General features: G+C 42.3%; 1 protein-coding gene across 2 annotated transcripts in view; it reads left to right on the top strand.

Annotated features, from left to right (window-relative positions):
* Positions 1–608: 608 nt before the first annotated feature.
* The window catches only part of LOC102045014 (5-formyltetrahydrofolate cyclo-ligase), a 77,025-nt gene continuing 62,010 nt past the window's right edge, over positions 609–15,623 (top strand). Inside the window, exon 1 of one of the 2 annotated variants that reach the window (XM_031055935.1) lies at positions 609–869. In XM_031055935.1, the coding sequence (XP_030911795.1) occupies positions 659–869 (211 nt within the window). In that variant the 5' untranslated portion in view covers positions 609–658. The remainder of the gene's footprint in view (positions 870–15,623) is intronic. The other variant, XM_005419590.2, reaches the window with a different exon arrangement.

The following is a 15,623-nucleotide window of genomic DNA, read 5'->3' as shown; positions in this document are numbered from 1 at the left end:
TCACCTGTTAGAAGCAGGTGATGTTTGAAGTCATGTATCTCATCCTGCTGGAGGGAAGACATTCAGGTTAACAAAAGAAAGAGGGGCCTGTTCTTGGAAGACTTTGTGCTCTCAGTCATCTGCTCTGGTGCTGATTTTCCTTTGAGTTATTATCACTGAGGCACTTCCCGCTCTGCCTGGGCCCAGATGAGAGGTGCAGCCTGTGAAAAGGATGGAAGAAAAGGAATGCTAAACCCTCTTGGCTTGCATAACCTGGCAGTTCTGGCCTGCTGTATCTTTCTGCAATGATATTTGTAGAGCATTTGAGGATATCTGCGCCGTTATGGCACAGATCTTTAGGGGATTGGAAGGTTGTCTGCAAAATCTGTTTTTTGCTGGCCCAAACCTGTGTTGCACTGTTTAGTTCACTTGATGCAAAAATTTGACTATTTTGATCTTCCTAATGGTAGAAATGTTGGAGTAGGCAACAAAGTCAGTTTATTCTCTTTATGATGCATCAAACTTTGTATTGCTACCCTTTTCAATAAATATTTTGTGTTAAATGAAAGTAAGCTGATCTTTCCAAAAACTTTTCATAAACCAATTGTGTCAATTTCCCACGTAGGTCATTGACCATCCCAAGTACCAAGAATCCAAAAGAATTGCAATCTTCCTGAGCATGCCAGATGAAGTCCAGACAGAAGACATCATTAAGGACATTTTTAAGCAAGGCAAGGAGTGTTTCATCCCCCGTTACAAACCTCAGAGCAATCACATGGACATGCTGAAGTTATCATCAGCTGAAGACATGTCTTCACTTGCTGTGACGTCCTGGAATATTCTTCAGCCCAGTGATGATGACACTGCAAGAGAGGAAGCTCTTGCTGGTGGTGAGTGTTTTCTTGCTGCATCATGGGATTGTTGAGCAGGAGTAGCCTGGAGGCCGATAGGAAATACTTTGATAGCAAGAATGAAATGAAATGTTGCACCTTGTTTTTATGCATTGTAGAGAGATGCTTGTTCTCTTGTGTGTTTTTCTCTACCCTGTGCCACCCCAGTGACATGCCAGCAGAGCAGGAACACAACTGAAAGAAAACTCAGCCCTCCACATAAATAATCTTCTTGGTCTGATCCATGAACATCCTCAGCACGGGCTCAGCCAGCATCGTGTAGAAGCTTGTAAAGGAAAGAGGGGTAGCTGGGGGTAGCTTAAGCTGCCAGTGAAAGTCACAGAGATTCACAGGTTTAAGATGTACTCTGAGAACTTTGGTTTGTGCTACCTGAAAGGTTGAGAACTTCTCAGGTGATGCCCATAGACTGAGGATTTTCTGAAATCTCTGATCCTGCAAATTGTGTTGCATGGATGAATCACAGTGCTGATTTGGAGCCTGCCCTTGTAGAACAGCTCCCTGGACTGAAACCTTAGACTCAAAATAAAAGGACTTTCTTGACCTGCAGTCTTTTCTAGCATCATTCTCTCACATTTTTATTTGACCTTATAATGCTGTCTCAGACACTGAATTCTTCATAGGGTTGAGAAGGTACAAGTTAATTAAGATCAAACTTGTGTATATTTTGATCCCCAAATAACTTATCTCTTAACCTAAAATTCCCCAGTTCGTACTTGTAAACAAGCTTACTTTTTGTGTATTTGCATTCGTTATTTGCATTCTTTTTGTAAACACTTTAATGTCTTCTCGAAACATCTGCAGAAATGTTTAATCTTATTGATGGAAAACTCATACTGAACTCATGCTTTAAACCTCCGCCTGGGAAGATTTTCTCCAGGTTGAAATTCACCATGCAGACAGCTTCCACACCTCACACACTTGCCAGCTTTTTAGTGCTTGGTAAAGGAACATAACATTTCTATGACTCTGTTTGATTGAACTTGGGCTTGTATTTGCTTTGGGATGCCAATGTACTTTTCCAGAATGCTTCACCATGATTGTTTCTCTTTTATTTTTGGTCATTACCTCTTTCCTAATTCAGAATCCTTTCTGTGTCTACATTTTCGCTAGCAAGGGATTTCACTGCCTTATACAATCATCTTCTTTACATTTAATATTAAGTACTGTTTGATGTTTTTCCAATATTTGTCAAAAAATTGTGTTTATTGGTGGGATTTAGGGACTTTTGAAGGTAATAAAAAATGTCCAGAGTTCTGTTGACTGAGCTTAGTTCAGGCACTCTGGACAAGCTTTTGTACTACTGGTGAGCTGCTGTTAATTGAATTTAGCCAGTCTGTTGTAGACATCACAGAGTAAACACACAGTTTGAGGTATGATGGGAGCAAGGACTTCCAGGTATAGAGTGCACTGAGATGTACGTGGGTGCCAGATAGTGAAGATGGGGAAGGTACCTGGTACCTGGCTGATTCTGAAGCTGCTGCTTCCTTCTCTGCACCAGGCTGTGGGCAGAGAGCAATGCCAGAAGGGCTCCTGTTCTCTACAGAGAGGTGCCAAGAGACCAGCTGTAAGAACTGATGTATGTCCATGTCAGACTTGTTCTGCCTGAAACTCAATATTAGTCTGTTTGTACTGTTTGTACAGTAATTTTGGAATAATGCCATTTGGATTGGAAGTCAAACCTCGGGTCCTGTATCCTGAACAGTTTTTGTAAATTAGAGAATTAGTTTAGTTTTCTTCCACTGTTGCAGTATCATGTACACACTGCCAATTTGTCCCCACAGAAGCACACACTTCAACCCAATATGTCTTTATATTCCTTTTGCTATATTTTTTGTCACCTATTATATTTTTGAACTTTGGTACATTTGCAAGAATGCAAATTGCCTTGCTGCTACATCCATCCTCCGTTGTTGGAATGACGCATGGATGGCACATTTATCTCAGAGATGTTATCAAATACTTTGGTGATCTGAGGCATTTACATTGTTATAAGGAGATAACATGGTGTTACATTAGTAATGTTCCCATGGCTGGCATAAATTACTATGTAATTTCCAGGAAATAGCCTGCAGCTACATAAATAAGCCATGTCATTTCTGAGTGTATTCATTTTGCATGACAAAAAACTTAAATTCACACCATCCTTAAAGCATCAGACATAGTTACTGTTAAGAATAGCTCAAATATAAGAGTAGGTATAATTTTTGCATTGAGTTTCCCAGTCTTTGGTAGCACTCATGGGCAATGTTGAATTGACACAAGCCCTCCTTTTGGAGACGATCCTTTTTTCTGTTGGACCAGGGTTTGCCTCTTTTCATCTTGGCAGTACTCGCGTCACACCGTGTTGGCATAAACAAAGATCACTGCTTTTGTGGTAGGAGAAAGTCTGTCATCTTCTCTACCATGTGTGGGTGTCTCATTGGCATGTGAAAAGTTGCTTTTGTTAGGCTATATGGACACAATAACAGAAAGAACAAAGGTGGAAGAAGTTCAGATATTTTGGAGTAGGGGTGTGTGTAGGTGCATGACTTGGTTCGTTTCCAGCTGTATCTGTTGAAAAGACCTGGACAACTTCTGGGGCAAGCCAGGGGTACATTTTCCTAATAAGTATCAATTCCCATTTTTATCCTTGCCCATCAGAGGTATAAATGGGTTTTGCCCAAGGTAATACTGCTGATGAAAGTCCAGGCAGGTTGCAGTATTTGTTTACAGAAGTGTAGAAACATTGCACAACTTTGGAAGGAGTAAATCAGATAACACTGTACTCCGTGTTTGCTTTTTATCAGTACTCCTACAGAAGTTTAAAGGACATTTTGCCAGCAGCTTCATTTTCAGTGTGGTTTAGGGAGGTGTTGTGATTCACAGAGCTGGACATGGGTTTCCTCATCTGTAATGTTATTTATTATTACCTAGACCCACTCTGAGAACTATGAGGGAAAAAGAGAAGTTATTCTTTTGAAAAAGAGATTATTCTTACTGGGACACACACACAAAAAAAAAAAAAAAAAAAGATAAAAAGACTAGGTTGAGTGTTTCCATATGGTAAAATTCTTGGAGGCTTCTTTGAAGCGAGGCACGTGGCCAGGGATCTCAGGTGGAAGGCTTGGACCTGAGCAAATATGCTTAAGTGTTCATAACTGAACTACTGACTGGTAGCTGAAGGTGTGCAATAAATTATAAACAGCTTTTCTGACATTCACATGCATGATGGAGAGAAGGGTGTTTGGCCTAAATAGTTTTCTTGGCCAAAAAATGAAGTGTTATTAGAAAATGATGGCTCTGAATCTGCTTACTCTAATGGATTGGGACGTGCTTTTCTAAGAAATGCAAGAAATGGGATTATGTGTACAGACTTAATTCAGCCTCTTAATCTCTGTCAGTTCTGCCCTGGTGTCACAATACATTATTACATGGGCCTTGTCCCTCAGGTGTGAACTCCCTCAGAGATGAACCCAGGTGAAATGGTCTGGGCTCTTTCAGAGAGGCAGAAGATGAACTCTGCTTGCTGTTAATGACTGTTCTAAGGAGTATCTGCTCCGTGGTTTGCTTTCTCCCTGCCCAGGTTAGAGCTGCAGGCCTCTTTACTGTGCATTATTCAAACCTCAGGATGGAGATCTGCATTTCTGTATGGGCTCTTCATCACTGCACCGTTCAGTGATGTAAAGGCATTAAGTGGTATTTACTGATGGAGAAGCAGCAGCAGAGGCTCAGGTTCCTGTTGCAGCCTGAGTTGTGCAGAGGACCTGCCCCCAGTGAATACAGACTCTTTTGCTTGTTTTTCCAACATCAGGTTTTCTTCTCTGTTCCCTCCAAAACAATAATTTCCCAGATTTGTCTCAGCCTTGAACTAAACCTCCTCTTTCAAGCTTTAATTTCTCTACCACTATAATGTCACTTTCCATCCTTCTGCTCTTTGCCTGGCTTCTCTGAAACTCCCTCCTCAAGTGTCCTTCTCTGGCCTTTCTCACTGTATTCCCCACTTCCTCCTGCTCTCAGTCCCAGCCTGTCATTTCAGGGGCAGCTGGGCCAGCATAAATAGCTTGTCCCTGCCAAAAGGGAGGAGATCATGTGTTTTGTCTTCTTTCACTTGTCTGCTTCCAGACATACAAGATTCTCCATCCCAATTTACTCATTTCCTTTCCCACTGTGCTGGATTCTTTCTCTTTTGCCTTGGCTTAGAAAAACTTGTTTTATAGTACTTTCCTCACAAAATACGAGAAAAGACATATTTTGTGATTGTTTCTTTTGGGCAGTGCCTGATTAAAGAAGCTGCTGCTCTTTCTCCTCCTCTTGGTCCCTATCTGTCTTCTCCTGTGCCAGCACAGATGGCCCTGCAGCCACCTTGGCACCTCTACTGGGAAACCAGTCTTGGTTAAGAGCAACCCAGCACCAGCAGAAGTTTCTTCTCAGAACCACCACACAGGTTTGGACTGATGCAATTGAAGGAAGCTGATGGTGAGGGGTTGTGAAAATGGGTGCCATGCCAAAAAAAGTCTCAGTGAAACTTCAGTCATCATTTCCTTCCATGTTTCAGTTCCCAGTCTTGCCCCAGACAGCAGGATTAGCAGCAGCCAGTGAAATGAAAGTCCTTTGGAGTCCTCACAGCTGAGGTGGGTCTGGCAGGAGGAGCTGAGCCTGCAGCTCCACATGCTCCATCTGTGCACCAATACCAGCTTTAGGAGCTTTCCCTTGTGTTTTCAGCCCATTCCTGCCTCTCTCAGTGAGCTGGATCAACCTGCTGCTCTGGGTGAAGATTATTTCCCTCCTTTCCCCCCTCCTGTTTTTGTTGGGATTTTTTGAACCCAGATGAGTGGATCCAGTTTACCCTGTGGCCAGATCAGTGCCATGTGTGTGGGGAATGAGGAGCCGGGATGGAGGGAACATCCCCTGTGGCACAGGTTCCTGGAGAGAGCTGTGGGGCCACCATGCAGATGTGACTCCTGTAGTGGTACAGGGAGGGGGCCATCTTCAGAGAGCCCCAGAACTCACCCTGACAGTCTCTCCTAAGCCTGTGCCAATGGCAGCTTTTCACACATTTGCAACATTGCATAAACCTGGCTCAAATGGGTTTGAGCTGTGCTGAAGCCACATCACCGCCAGTGAGGGTGCAACAAGCAAGATTTCAAGTTCTTGCTACAAGGCACAGAGCAACAGAGTTCTTCTCCTTTTTCTTTTTCTTTTCAATTTTTTTTACTAGCTGTGATCTTGGAAACCAGTGAACCATTCTGCAGCAGTAAAACAAACATAACCCCCCTGCTCCCATTGCAGTTTGGCATAAGTACCCAAGCTGAAAAATGTCAGCATTTGACAATATAGCATCTTATAGGTAGGAATGCTGAATAATCTGTTGCTACTCAACTACAGCATAATGTATTTTTGGTTTAAGAAATGAATGTATTAAGAACTTAAGATGCATTTTGTAATTTAGTTTGGAGACTTCTGGCATTTTCAGCACTGAAAACTTTGGTGGCCTACTGGTCACAGCATTTCTGTTGTAAGATAATAAGTGCAATATTGACTAGATAATCAATGCTTTCAATGACAGTAAAAAATTTATTGTTAATAAAAAGAAAATATCCAATTTTGAAATAAAATAAGGAAGTACTAACAAATGTCTAGCAGCAACTTCTTGCAGCTTTGTTTTCATATAACCTTTTGAATGTTGGCTTTTAAGGTTAAGGTAGCTTTATCTTTCTGCCCTTTTAACTTCCAGAACACTGTGAGACTTGCTGTAGCATAGATTACAACAACCTGCTGGTAGCAGAAACAGACAGGGACAGCTTACCTGTGTGATGGCATTTAGTTTATAAGGGTTTATGCCAGGGAACATGATTCTCTTGCAAGGAAACTGCTGGCTACCTCTAGGCTACAGTTCCAAACCTGGAGTAGTTTGAAATTATTCCTGAGTGACCATTAACCCTGTTTGAAACTTTGCCATCAGGATTTGCCCTGCAGAAGCATTTTTGTCTGCAGAAACTCTTTTTCACCTGTCTTTAAATTCCTGCTATTTATTCATGCATTCAAAGATTCTGCATTTGCTGCCAGGACTGATGGCCTTGTGATGCCATCAGTATTCTTAGTTATTCCAAATTTTAGCACAGTTCTTGAGAAGTGTGACTGAATTGATGGCAGCACAGTCTTAAGAGGAATAGGTTTGACTTAGAACTGCAAAATAAAATGGGATTTTAAAAAAGGATAATGGGTTCCTCCCCCACCCCCCCAAAAAACCTGCATCAGAAGTGAGAGAATTTTGAAAGATGAGGCACATTAGAGTTTAGAAATAAAAAACACTTGTGAGTAGAAAATGCTGTGGCTTGGAGGAATAGGGAAGGTCTATTATCCTACTTCAGCTGTCCATGAAGGCATAATGGGACCATACAAAATGATGCTAATCATTCTGAAAAAAGATACGTAGTAAACAATGCTCAGAGGTAGCTGGGAATATGTAAATGGGCAATATGCAGATAGGAATGTATCAAGAATAAATAAAATATGAGTACATGAAAAGCAGAGATGTTAAATGTTTCTGCTTAGGAAAAAAAAATAAAAAAAAAAATACCCCAAACAAGATTGTAAAGTGATTGAAGGTACTATTAGATTTTCTTTTCCTCTGGGAGACTTGATTAAAACTTGCAGTACAAAATATGTCAAGGGATAGATTATAATTTAAAATCTTTCTACACTGGTCATAAAAAGAAAACCTGAGAGTATGGCACAATGCAAAATTGAAAATCGAGGCTTAGCTGCTAATGTAATTTATTTTTTAATGAAATGTTTTAAAGTTTAGAATGAACTTCTGTTTGGAGACAATGATCCATAGTATTTTTGATATGCAAAAGAAGAGCAAAATTCAGTGCAAATGAGGCATTAACATTCTGGTCATGAATTTTGCTGTGGAGAGAGGATCCTTCTCTTCACAGTGCAGGATCTGGACATGCAATACAGCATCACATGTTTTACAAGAGTCAGGAAATCTCACAACTTGGAGCTGTGTAGCAATAACTGAAGGATCTTCCTACCTCTGCAGCTGCACTCCCCAGATTATTGCCTTACAAACAGGTTCTGGTTTCTCTTTCCAGCAGGCATTTGGAGCATTCCTCTAAGCATCTAATTTTATTTGTATTAAGCCCTTGGCTCTGCTGCCTTCCAACAGCTGTGAGTTGTACTGGTTAGTTGGTTGTAATGTGAAATACTATGTTCCCTATTATGTTAATATTGTCTTATGCTCCTGCAACATGTGAAATATTATGTTGCTTGTATTCATTTTAAATTTGCTGCTTTCAGTTCAAGGGATACTTCATTTTTCTATGATGACAAGTAAATAAGGATATTTGAGTTACATTCTTTTTATTATTCATTGTTTAGTTGCACCTGTAATGTGAATACTATTGTATTCTTTTCTATCAAACTTTGACTGTTTTATTTTTCTTGTAGTGAAGCTTTTCTGTAGGAGTTCCAGCCATTGCTCTTTCAACATTTACAATCTCTCTGATGTTATTCTGGAAAAAATGATGCCTGGGAGAAAATTTTATGCCCTGGTAAAGAAATACTGTGAAATGCATGTACTGGCACTGGAGATGTTAATTCTTTCTGTATAAACCATAACACTGCTTTTCAGATCAGCTCACTGGGCAGATCTCTCAGTGGTTTCCACACCAGTATTCCACAATGACACATCATTACAAAAGGGCCTGTTCCACTAGTAAAGATCTATAAAATAATTTTATATTATTCCATCCTGCTTGTTCCTTAGCAGGTAGAGCTAGGAAAATGCTTTCTTGGAGATAAAAACATTTCAGGTGATAGCAAGTTTTCCTCAGGGTTTTTCTGCATTCCAGCCTTCAGCTGAAAGATGTGTGACTCCATCCTGGTGCTGGGGTTACTCTCCCCTGGAGCTGGTCTCAGCCCTTCCCTTGAGGTCTGCACCAGCTTCCAGAACTCTCTGAAACAGCTCAATAATCAACACTGAATTTGCTAAGTGAAGGCAGACACTTTTACTTGAATTTCTCCCAGTGCTTCTTTTCAGAAACAGGTATGACGCAATACAGAGACTTTTTTTTTTCAGGTTTTAAAAAAAATGCTCTGAAATGCAAAAGTTCATATGTTTTTATGGTGTTGCTTTGTAATGCCCTTTGGTGTCCGTATGTCCTGAATCTCTCTTGTGCAAACTAACCACAAACACCGTGTGGTTTAATTTAATACCACCCATGCCAGGGTGTCCTGCTGTGAACCTGAAAGGCTGAGAGCTCTGGAACACTGCAGCTTTTTGCTTCCATAAAGTTCATTAAGGCTTTAAAAGACTGTTTTTCCTTGTAATCATCTTAAGTGTCACATCCACGTTTGCCTTCTTGCAGAAAACTCATCAAAACAACTGAAAAGATTACTTCTGCTGTACTCAATTAAAGTTTGAAGAGACGTGAAAGCAACATGGGCAAGGGCCTTGAAGTCGCTGCAAGTGACTCTCAAGGGTTTTGTTTCAAAGGGCTAATTTTGCTCCAGTGAGTGTGAACAGTAGCATTGTCATTTTTTTCATACAGTTTCCTAGAGACAGGAGTCTTTGAAAGGTAGATAAGAGGTGAAATTCATTTCTGGAGTGTGGCAGGAGTCTGTACAACTCATGCAGGAGAAATGCCAATGTGCAAGTATCTCTGGCTGCAGTAATTATCCAAACAGACATCTTTGTCTCCTGTTATTTTCATGTTTTGGAAGGGAAGACCCAGCACCAAGCTCATCTCTGTGCACACACTCTGGGGAACAGGAGAGGAAGCTTTTCCCTGCTGCCCACCTGTGCGGGGAATGGGGGTTGAAGATGTGCTTTGGTGAGACAGCTCAGCCCTCCTTGCCACCAGAGGGGACAGTCCTGCTGCCCTTTCCTTGTGCCCAGCTCTGTGCTCCCCTCATCTCCTCATCCCAGGTACCATCTCTGGTACTTGTTGCTGAGCAGATTCTGCTCATGAATCTGGCAGAAATTTGTGACTTTTTTTCCCCTTTCTTTTTCCTAGGATTGGTGTACTGCCAGCTTAGTGGGCTATTAAATCAGGTCAGCACTTTTCCAGCTACAAAAGATTTGTTTTTCTGGCACAGTTAATCCCTGCTGGTTTTGCTGAGATTCAAAATACACATCTACTCCTGTGGATGTGGGAAACTCCTTGGACTGGCCCAGAGCCACTGGCCTTCAGGGAGCAGGACATTGATGCTGCTGTTTCATGGTGTAAGGATAGCTCTGCATCTTTATGTTTGGTGTCATGCTGCACTCAGTCCCTGCTTAGGCTGGCTGTTGTGCATGTGAGATGGGAATGAGTTTTTGGGATGTAGATGAGGGCAGATTCCTGTCCAGGAGTGACATGAAGCCTTTTGCCGGCAGGTGTCAGCATTCCATACATTTACCAGGGAGCATTGGTGTCATTTCGGCTGCTTTCCTATAATTAAAATCTCATCCAGGCATTGCTCTCTCACACACAGGAGAGCAAATGCTCCAGCCTAATTTCCCATAAAAATTGGGGATTGAAGTGAGGGAGGGATAGGATTCCGGGGAGAACCGGATTTTTAAAGTGTGCAAGCTTAAAAAGATAAAAGAAAATCTTGTGATGGAAGAAGCAGGATTTCTCAGCTGTTGTGGTGTTAACACATTTGACAGCAACTGTGAAGGCGCCATCACCTCCCAACCAGCTGACTCTGCATGTACAATAAACCCTGACTGTAAGCAGCCTGATATTCCCATCCAGTGGTGTCACTCCTTCCACTGACTTGGAAGTTGTTCTCTCACCTGTTCATATTTCATGAGTAATTCTGCGTATTTTATGGTAGCCTATCTGCTGAGTGAGTCAAAGGGTATTGGAAATATTGGCAGTGATGCATAAAGTATTGAAAAAACCCCAGATGATTCACCTCTCTCTTATTTTGACTTAAAAATACCCAGACAGAAGTATGCAAAAGCGGACCAAGAGTGAAGATATGCACATGTATCCAGTGGGAGTATTCAAATGAATGCTCAGGCAAACACCATGGAAGTGTAGCTGATAAAGAAATAAAGAAATTCCCATAAAAACACAAAGATCCTTGTAGTTTAGGATGCAGCAGTATTCCCACATAAACAGTTCAAGCATCAATGCTTTGTGAGTTTCTCTAAAAGAGCAGATTTGTAGTCAGCATTTGCTGATTTAACAAGATATGTTGATGTGCTGTAAAGTGGCTCTAATGCCATTTCTCCTCTCTTTGGAATTGCTCCTTGGTACATCTGGTTTCAGAGTATTGTGGTGGTTTAAAATCACAGGAGAATCCAGGTGCAAGCCTTGGAACCAAACATTTTTGATTGCCCATGTTTTCCCAATCAGACTGTGCTCACATATATGAATATCAGAAACAGATTAAGTCATTTTTCACAGACTGATGACTGGGAAGTTCTAAGCTATTTTTTCCTTACTCTGAATTTGCAAAACCAGACATTTTGTGGGTGGCATTGAGTGATCATGTTTTATTTACAGGGCTTATGCAGGCTCAATGAATAATAGCGAAAAAGAAAAATACTTTTCAAATTTTCTTTTAGGTGGAGCTCTGAAAATGAGACTCTAGTCCCCATCTTACTGTAAGTTAAACCTCAGGGGAAATGAGTGTGATGGTTATAGCCTCACACAGCATTTCCACATTGTGAAACCAGCCAGAAACACAAGTCTTAGCCTTGTACAGTAGCTTCTCTGGTAAAACATGAAAGGACATTTATCTATGGAGCGGGATAGGTTTGTTTGAGCAGGGCTGACAAACTTTAGCTGATGTTGTTCACTGCACTTAGCTTGTCAGATTTAACTGGCACTAAACCTGCAAGATTTTGGTTTAATTCAAAATCAGAGGTATTTACTTGATCACAGCTCAGTAGCAGAGGAGCTGATCAAGCAGTTTTATTATGTGTTTTTGAGATTTAATAACGGGCAAGTGGCTGCCACTCAGTTGTTTTAAACCTTTATGAGTGATGGCTATCATGTAGCTTCTCAGGGAGGCAGATAAATATTTTATTATGCTGTATTTCAGCAGGGCAAGTGTGAACTGTGAAGACCAATGTTTCATGCTGACACAAAGCACTGACATGGATGAGCAGAGAGATAAACGCTGAGTTGCTCAGTGCTTGTTTGTAGATTCTGCTGATGGTTCTATTTTCTGCAAAATATTTTATTGAAGTAATTACAGATGCTGTCTGTGTCATGCCAGTGGCAGGGGCACCAGGATTGCAGAGGAGATAGTCTGCCTGGCATCTGTGTGGCTGTAAAAGGTGGGGTACAGATGTGGAAAATGTTCTTTGGAAGACAGAAGGAGACGGAACCTTCCTGCTGCCTGCAATTCCCATACACAGGAATGAAAACAAAGCAATTACCCCTGGTGTTAAGAGCATTTCTCCCTGGAGGAGTTGAGGCTTTGAGGACTTAATGGTGTGTCCCATAGCGGGAAGCTGTGGACGGAGCCTGTGAGATTTGGATACTTCGACTTTTGATTCCTGTGCTGGGTATCTCCTGTGGCTCCTTCTGAAGCAACACCCTGAGATGACCCAGTTGGTCAGAGCGTGGTGGCTGTGATGCCAAGGCTGTGCATTCAGTCCCTTTGTGGGCAGCTCACTTAAGAGTTGGGCTCAACAATCCTTGTGGGTCCCTTTCAACTCAGAGTATTCTGTGATTCTGTGACAACAGGTGTCTGTGAATAGGTAGAAGACAGTGTCCTGCTGATGTGGTAATGCACAATTAAAGGTGTTCTCACAGGGGAAACACCTGGAGGAAAAGCTAGTGACTGCAGTTCAAAATGAGATGTTTTTTTACTCTAATATGAAACACAACTTTTAGTCCTGTTAGGTATCTGTTTGGGACCTTAAGGAGGCTACAAAATGGGAACTCAAGGAGAGCTTTTTATGAACAACCAACCCCACATATCTACAAGAGAAAAGAATTCATTCCTCTCAGACTCGAGTCAGTATTACAGGATATTTTTCATGTGGTTCCCAAGGTGAGTGCAGAGAGAAGTCAATGGGGCAGTGTCAGTTTGGAGCAACTGAGGATGTGGTCCTTAATGTTGGAACTTGAGTTTCCAAGGAGATGAGCATTCACACTGAGCTTCTGACAATGTATCATGTAAGCAAATACGAATTATCAGTTAAAAGTTTCCTTTCTTTTTAAGGGATTGTATTTGCATTTTAGCAGACTGGCTTGGGTCAAGGCAAGCAATGTGCTGTTTATGTCTGCAGTCCTCTGAGTTACTGGATGTGCACCTCATTGGGTTTGGATGAATGCCTTTTTTTCAAATGTTTATGAGTTGCAGCAAAGGATAATGTTTTTGTCTCCTTGGGCATGTAACAGTGTCTGTCTTCTCCAGGGATTTGTGGGGGAAAGAGCTCTTGTTTCCTCTGGAAGCAATCCCAGCCCTTTGGGAGCCATGCACCTCAGCAGGGTCTGGATCAGGTCTGTAGTGAACAGATCTGGCATTTCCCTTTTTGATCTTACACCAAGAGACAAGTGAGAGCAGAGATGGTGTGCTCAAAACCCAGGGCAGGTTTTTTCCAAAGGGCAGAAACCTTTTTATCTGGAAGGAAACAGTAAGCGTTGGTAACCTCAGGAGTGGTGCTGGGGCACCCAGGATGTTCTAGGAGAAACCATAAAAGGGAAGGGATTTGTTTTGCTGCAGCATAAGTGAAATACTTTTGTGGAGTTGTTTTCCCTGAGATCTGGTGATTAACTCAGACCACAGTGTTAGGTGCTGTGTAAATACAGAACAGGATGGTGATCTGTGCCCTATAGAATATGTGTTGAAAGCACACACCTACCCAAAAGGCCTAACTATGCTAATACTGACAGTAATTAAAGTTGCAGTGATGACTCTGTCATTAATTAGAAATTTCTGAGTTATTCCAATCCATTGGCTCATACCCTCCATGTCACCAAGACTGATATTTAGATATTAGGGATCAAGTAATTGAGTTATTTTTTCCCTCTCTGCTGGGGTAGCAGATACAGAGGCAGCAGATTGTTACTGCACTCTTCATTCTGAAAAGTAAGGTTTTCCTGAAACAGGGTTTGCCTTTTAATCCTTTGTGGTCTTTGCTAGGTCAGAAAAGGACCAAAGTAAATTTTCATTCCTTGTAATCAACACCTTTCAATTACTCATGAGCTCAGCAGAGGTTTTGCACAGATCTGACATTGTTTATGGTGTGACAGCAACATGAACACTCCTTTCCTTTAAACAGAAAGCTGTTCTTGGCCTGGTTCTTCTGCTCCTGCACCTTATGAAATCATTTACATCTGAGCAAAGCACGAGAGGGGTGGTGTGTGTGGAACAAAACCAACCACTGGAAAACTCATTCTTGCCTGAGGTATCAGATTGTGAGGATCCAGCCATCCTTGTGGTGATGGAGTAAACAATGCACACACTTCTGTGCTTCAGGGGAAGCTCAAACTGCACAGCTGCTGCTGTGAGGAGCAGCAGCAGTGACATGGAGCTGATCACTGTTGACCTCTTGTAGGCTCAGACAGCATGAGCACGGTTCATGTGAGCGCGTTGCTGTTCTTCACAGGCACACAGGAGCTGCTGCAGCTCAGCCTCTGCCCCGTCCTCTGTCAGTGCTTTTGAGGAGAGGATCAAAAGAGTCCTAGCTCCCACTTTGATGGGTCCCAGGTGCTTTGCTGTGTCCACAAAGCAAGTGGCAGCAAGGGATGAGAAGTGGGGATGACAGAGTATTTCAGTTTCAGCTTCCATTAGGAATGTCAAGCTGTGCAGGGGGAGATGAATGACTACTCACAGCAGGTGACAACGGGCTGGTGGAGCCCCTTCGAAGCTGGGAGGAGAGAGGCCATGCTGGCTGCTCCTTCTGAGGGCAGAACAAGTCCCCAGCAGTCTTTACATGACCTGTATCTGTGCAGTTTGATGGACCCTTCTATAATTAACCATTGTCAAGAACACTTGTGAAAATGCCGGCTGGCATTTCAAATAGGAACATCAGATTAAGGAGAAGAGAGGTAATGAGGTGCAAGGAGAAAATCCTTCCCTGGGGAACAAATCAAATCTGATACCATCATGAAAGGTAATGAGAAATGCACTGCCAAACTGAGGTTCACTGCGGCTGCCTAGAGGAAATGAAACCGTGTATTCTTATTTAAAACACTCAGAGGGGATGCTAGTGCTTTGGTCTGCTGGCTCTGTCAGGGCATGTGCAGCTTGCACACCTGCTTCTTGAATATAGTTTTGCTACACATTTCATTTCTTGAGTCCTTGGGCCAGTCATTTCACTCCTCTGTGACATAAGGTATGTCTACATCATTGTAAGGGTGTCAGTGCAAGCAGAGTGTGCCTGTACACCCACAGGACAGGTTCAGAAGCTGGGACTGCATTTACACTGCCAAACAACACAGGGATAAGTGGCACAGATACATCTTGTCCACGCTTCACAGGACTTGGCCTCTCTTCTTTTGTCTGGAGGAGTCAGACCTGTCCCCTTCTGCCTTTACTGCACATGGCAGTCTTGTCCCCTGGAGCAGTCATGGGTGTCACCTGGTCCGGCAGTGCCAGACACTGTGCTGACAATTAAGGTATTGACCACCTGTGATCCTGTAAATCAATTTGTTTTCTGGCTGTGCTGCATTTAGCAGTATAAATGAAGCCTGTGTGGCCGTGTCAGCATGGCTGTGTGCCCACACTGATAGATAAGTCAGGGTTATTATTTCACGCATGGTGCTACACATTTGGAGCAGCTGTAGCCCCAAG

The sequence above is a fragment of the Geospiza fortis genome, unplaced genomic scaffold, assembly GCF_000277835.1.
Source record: "Geospiza fortis unplaced genomic scaffold, GeoFor_1.0 scaffold171, whole genome shotgun sequence".
NCBI lineage: Eukaryota > Metazoa > Chordata > Aves > Passeriformes > Thraupidae > Geospiza > Geospiza fortis.
This window is presented reverse-complemented; position numbering and strand designations above follow the sequence as displayed.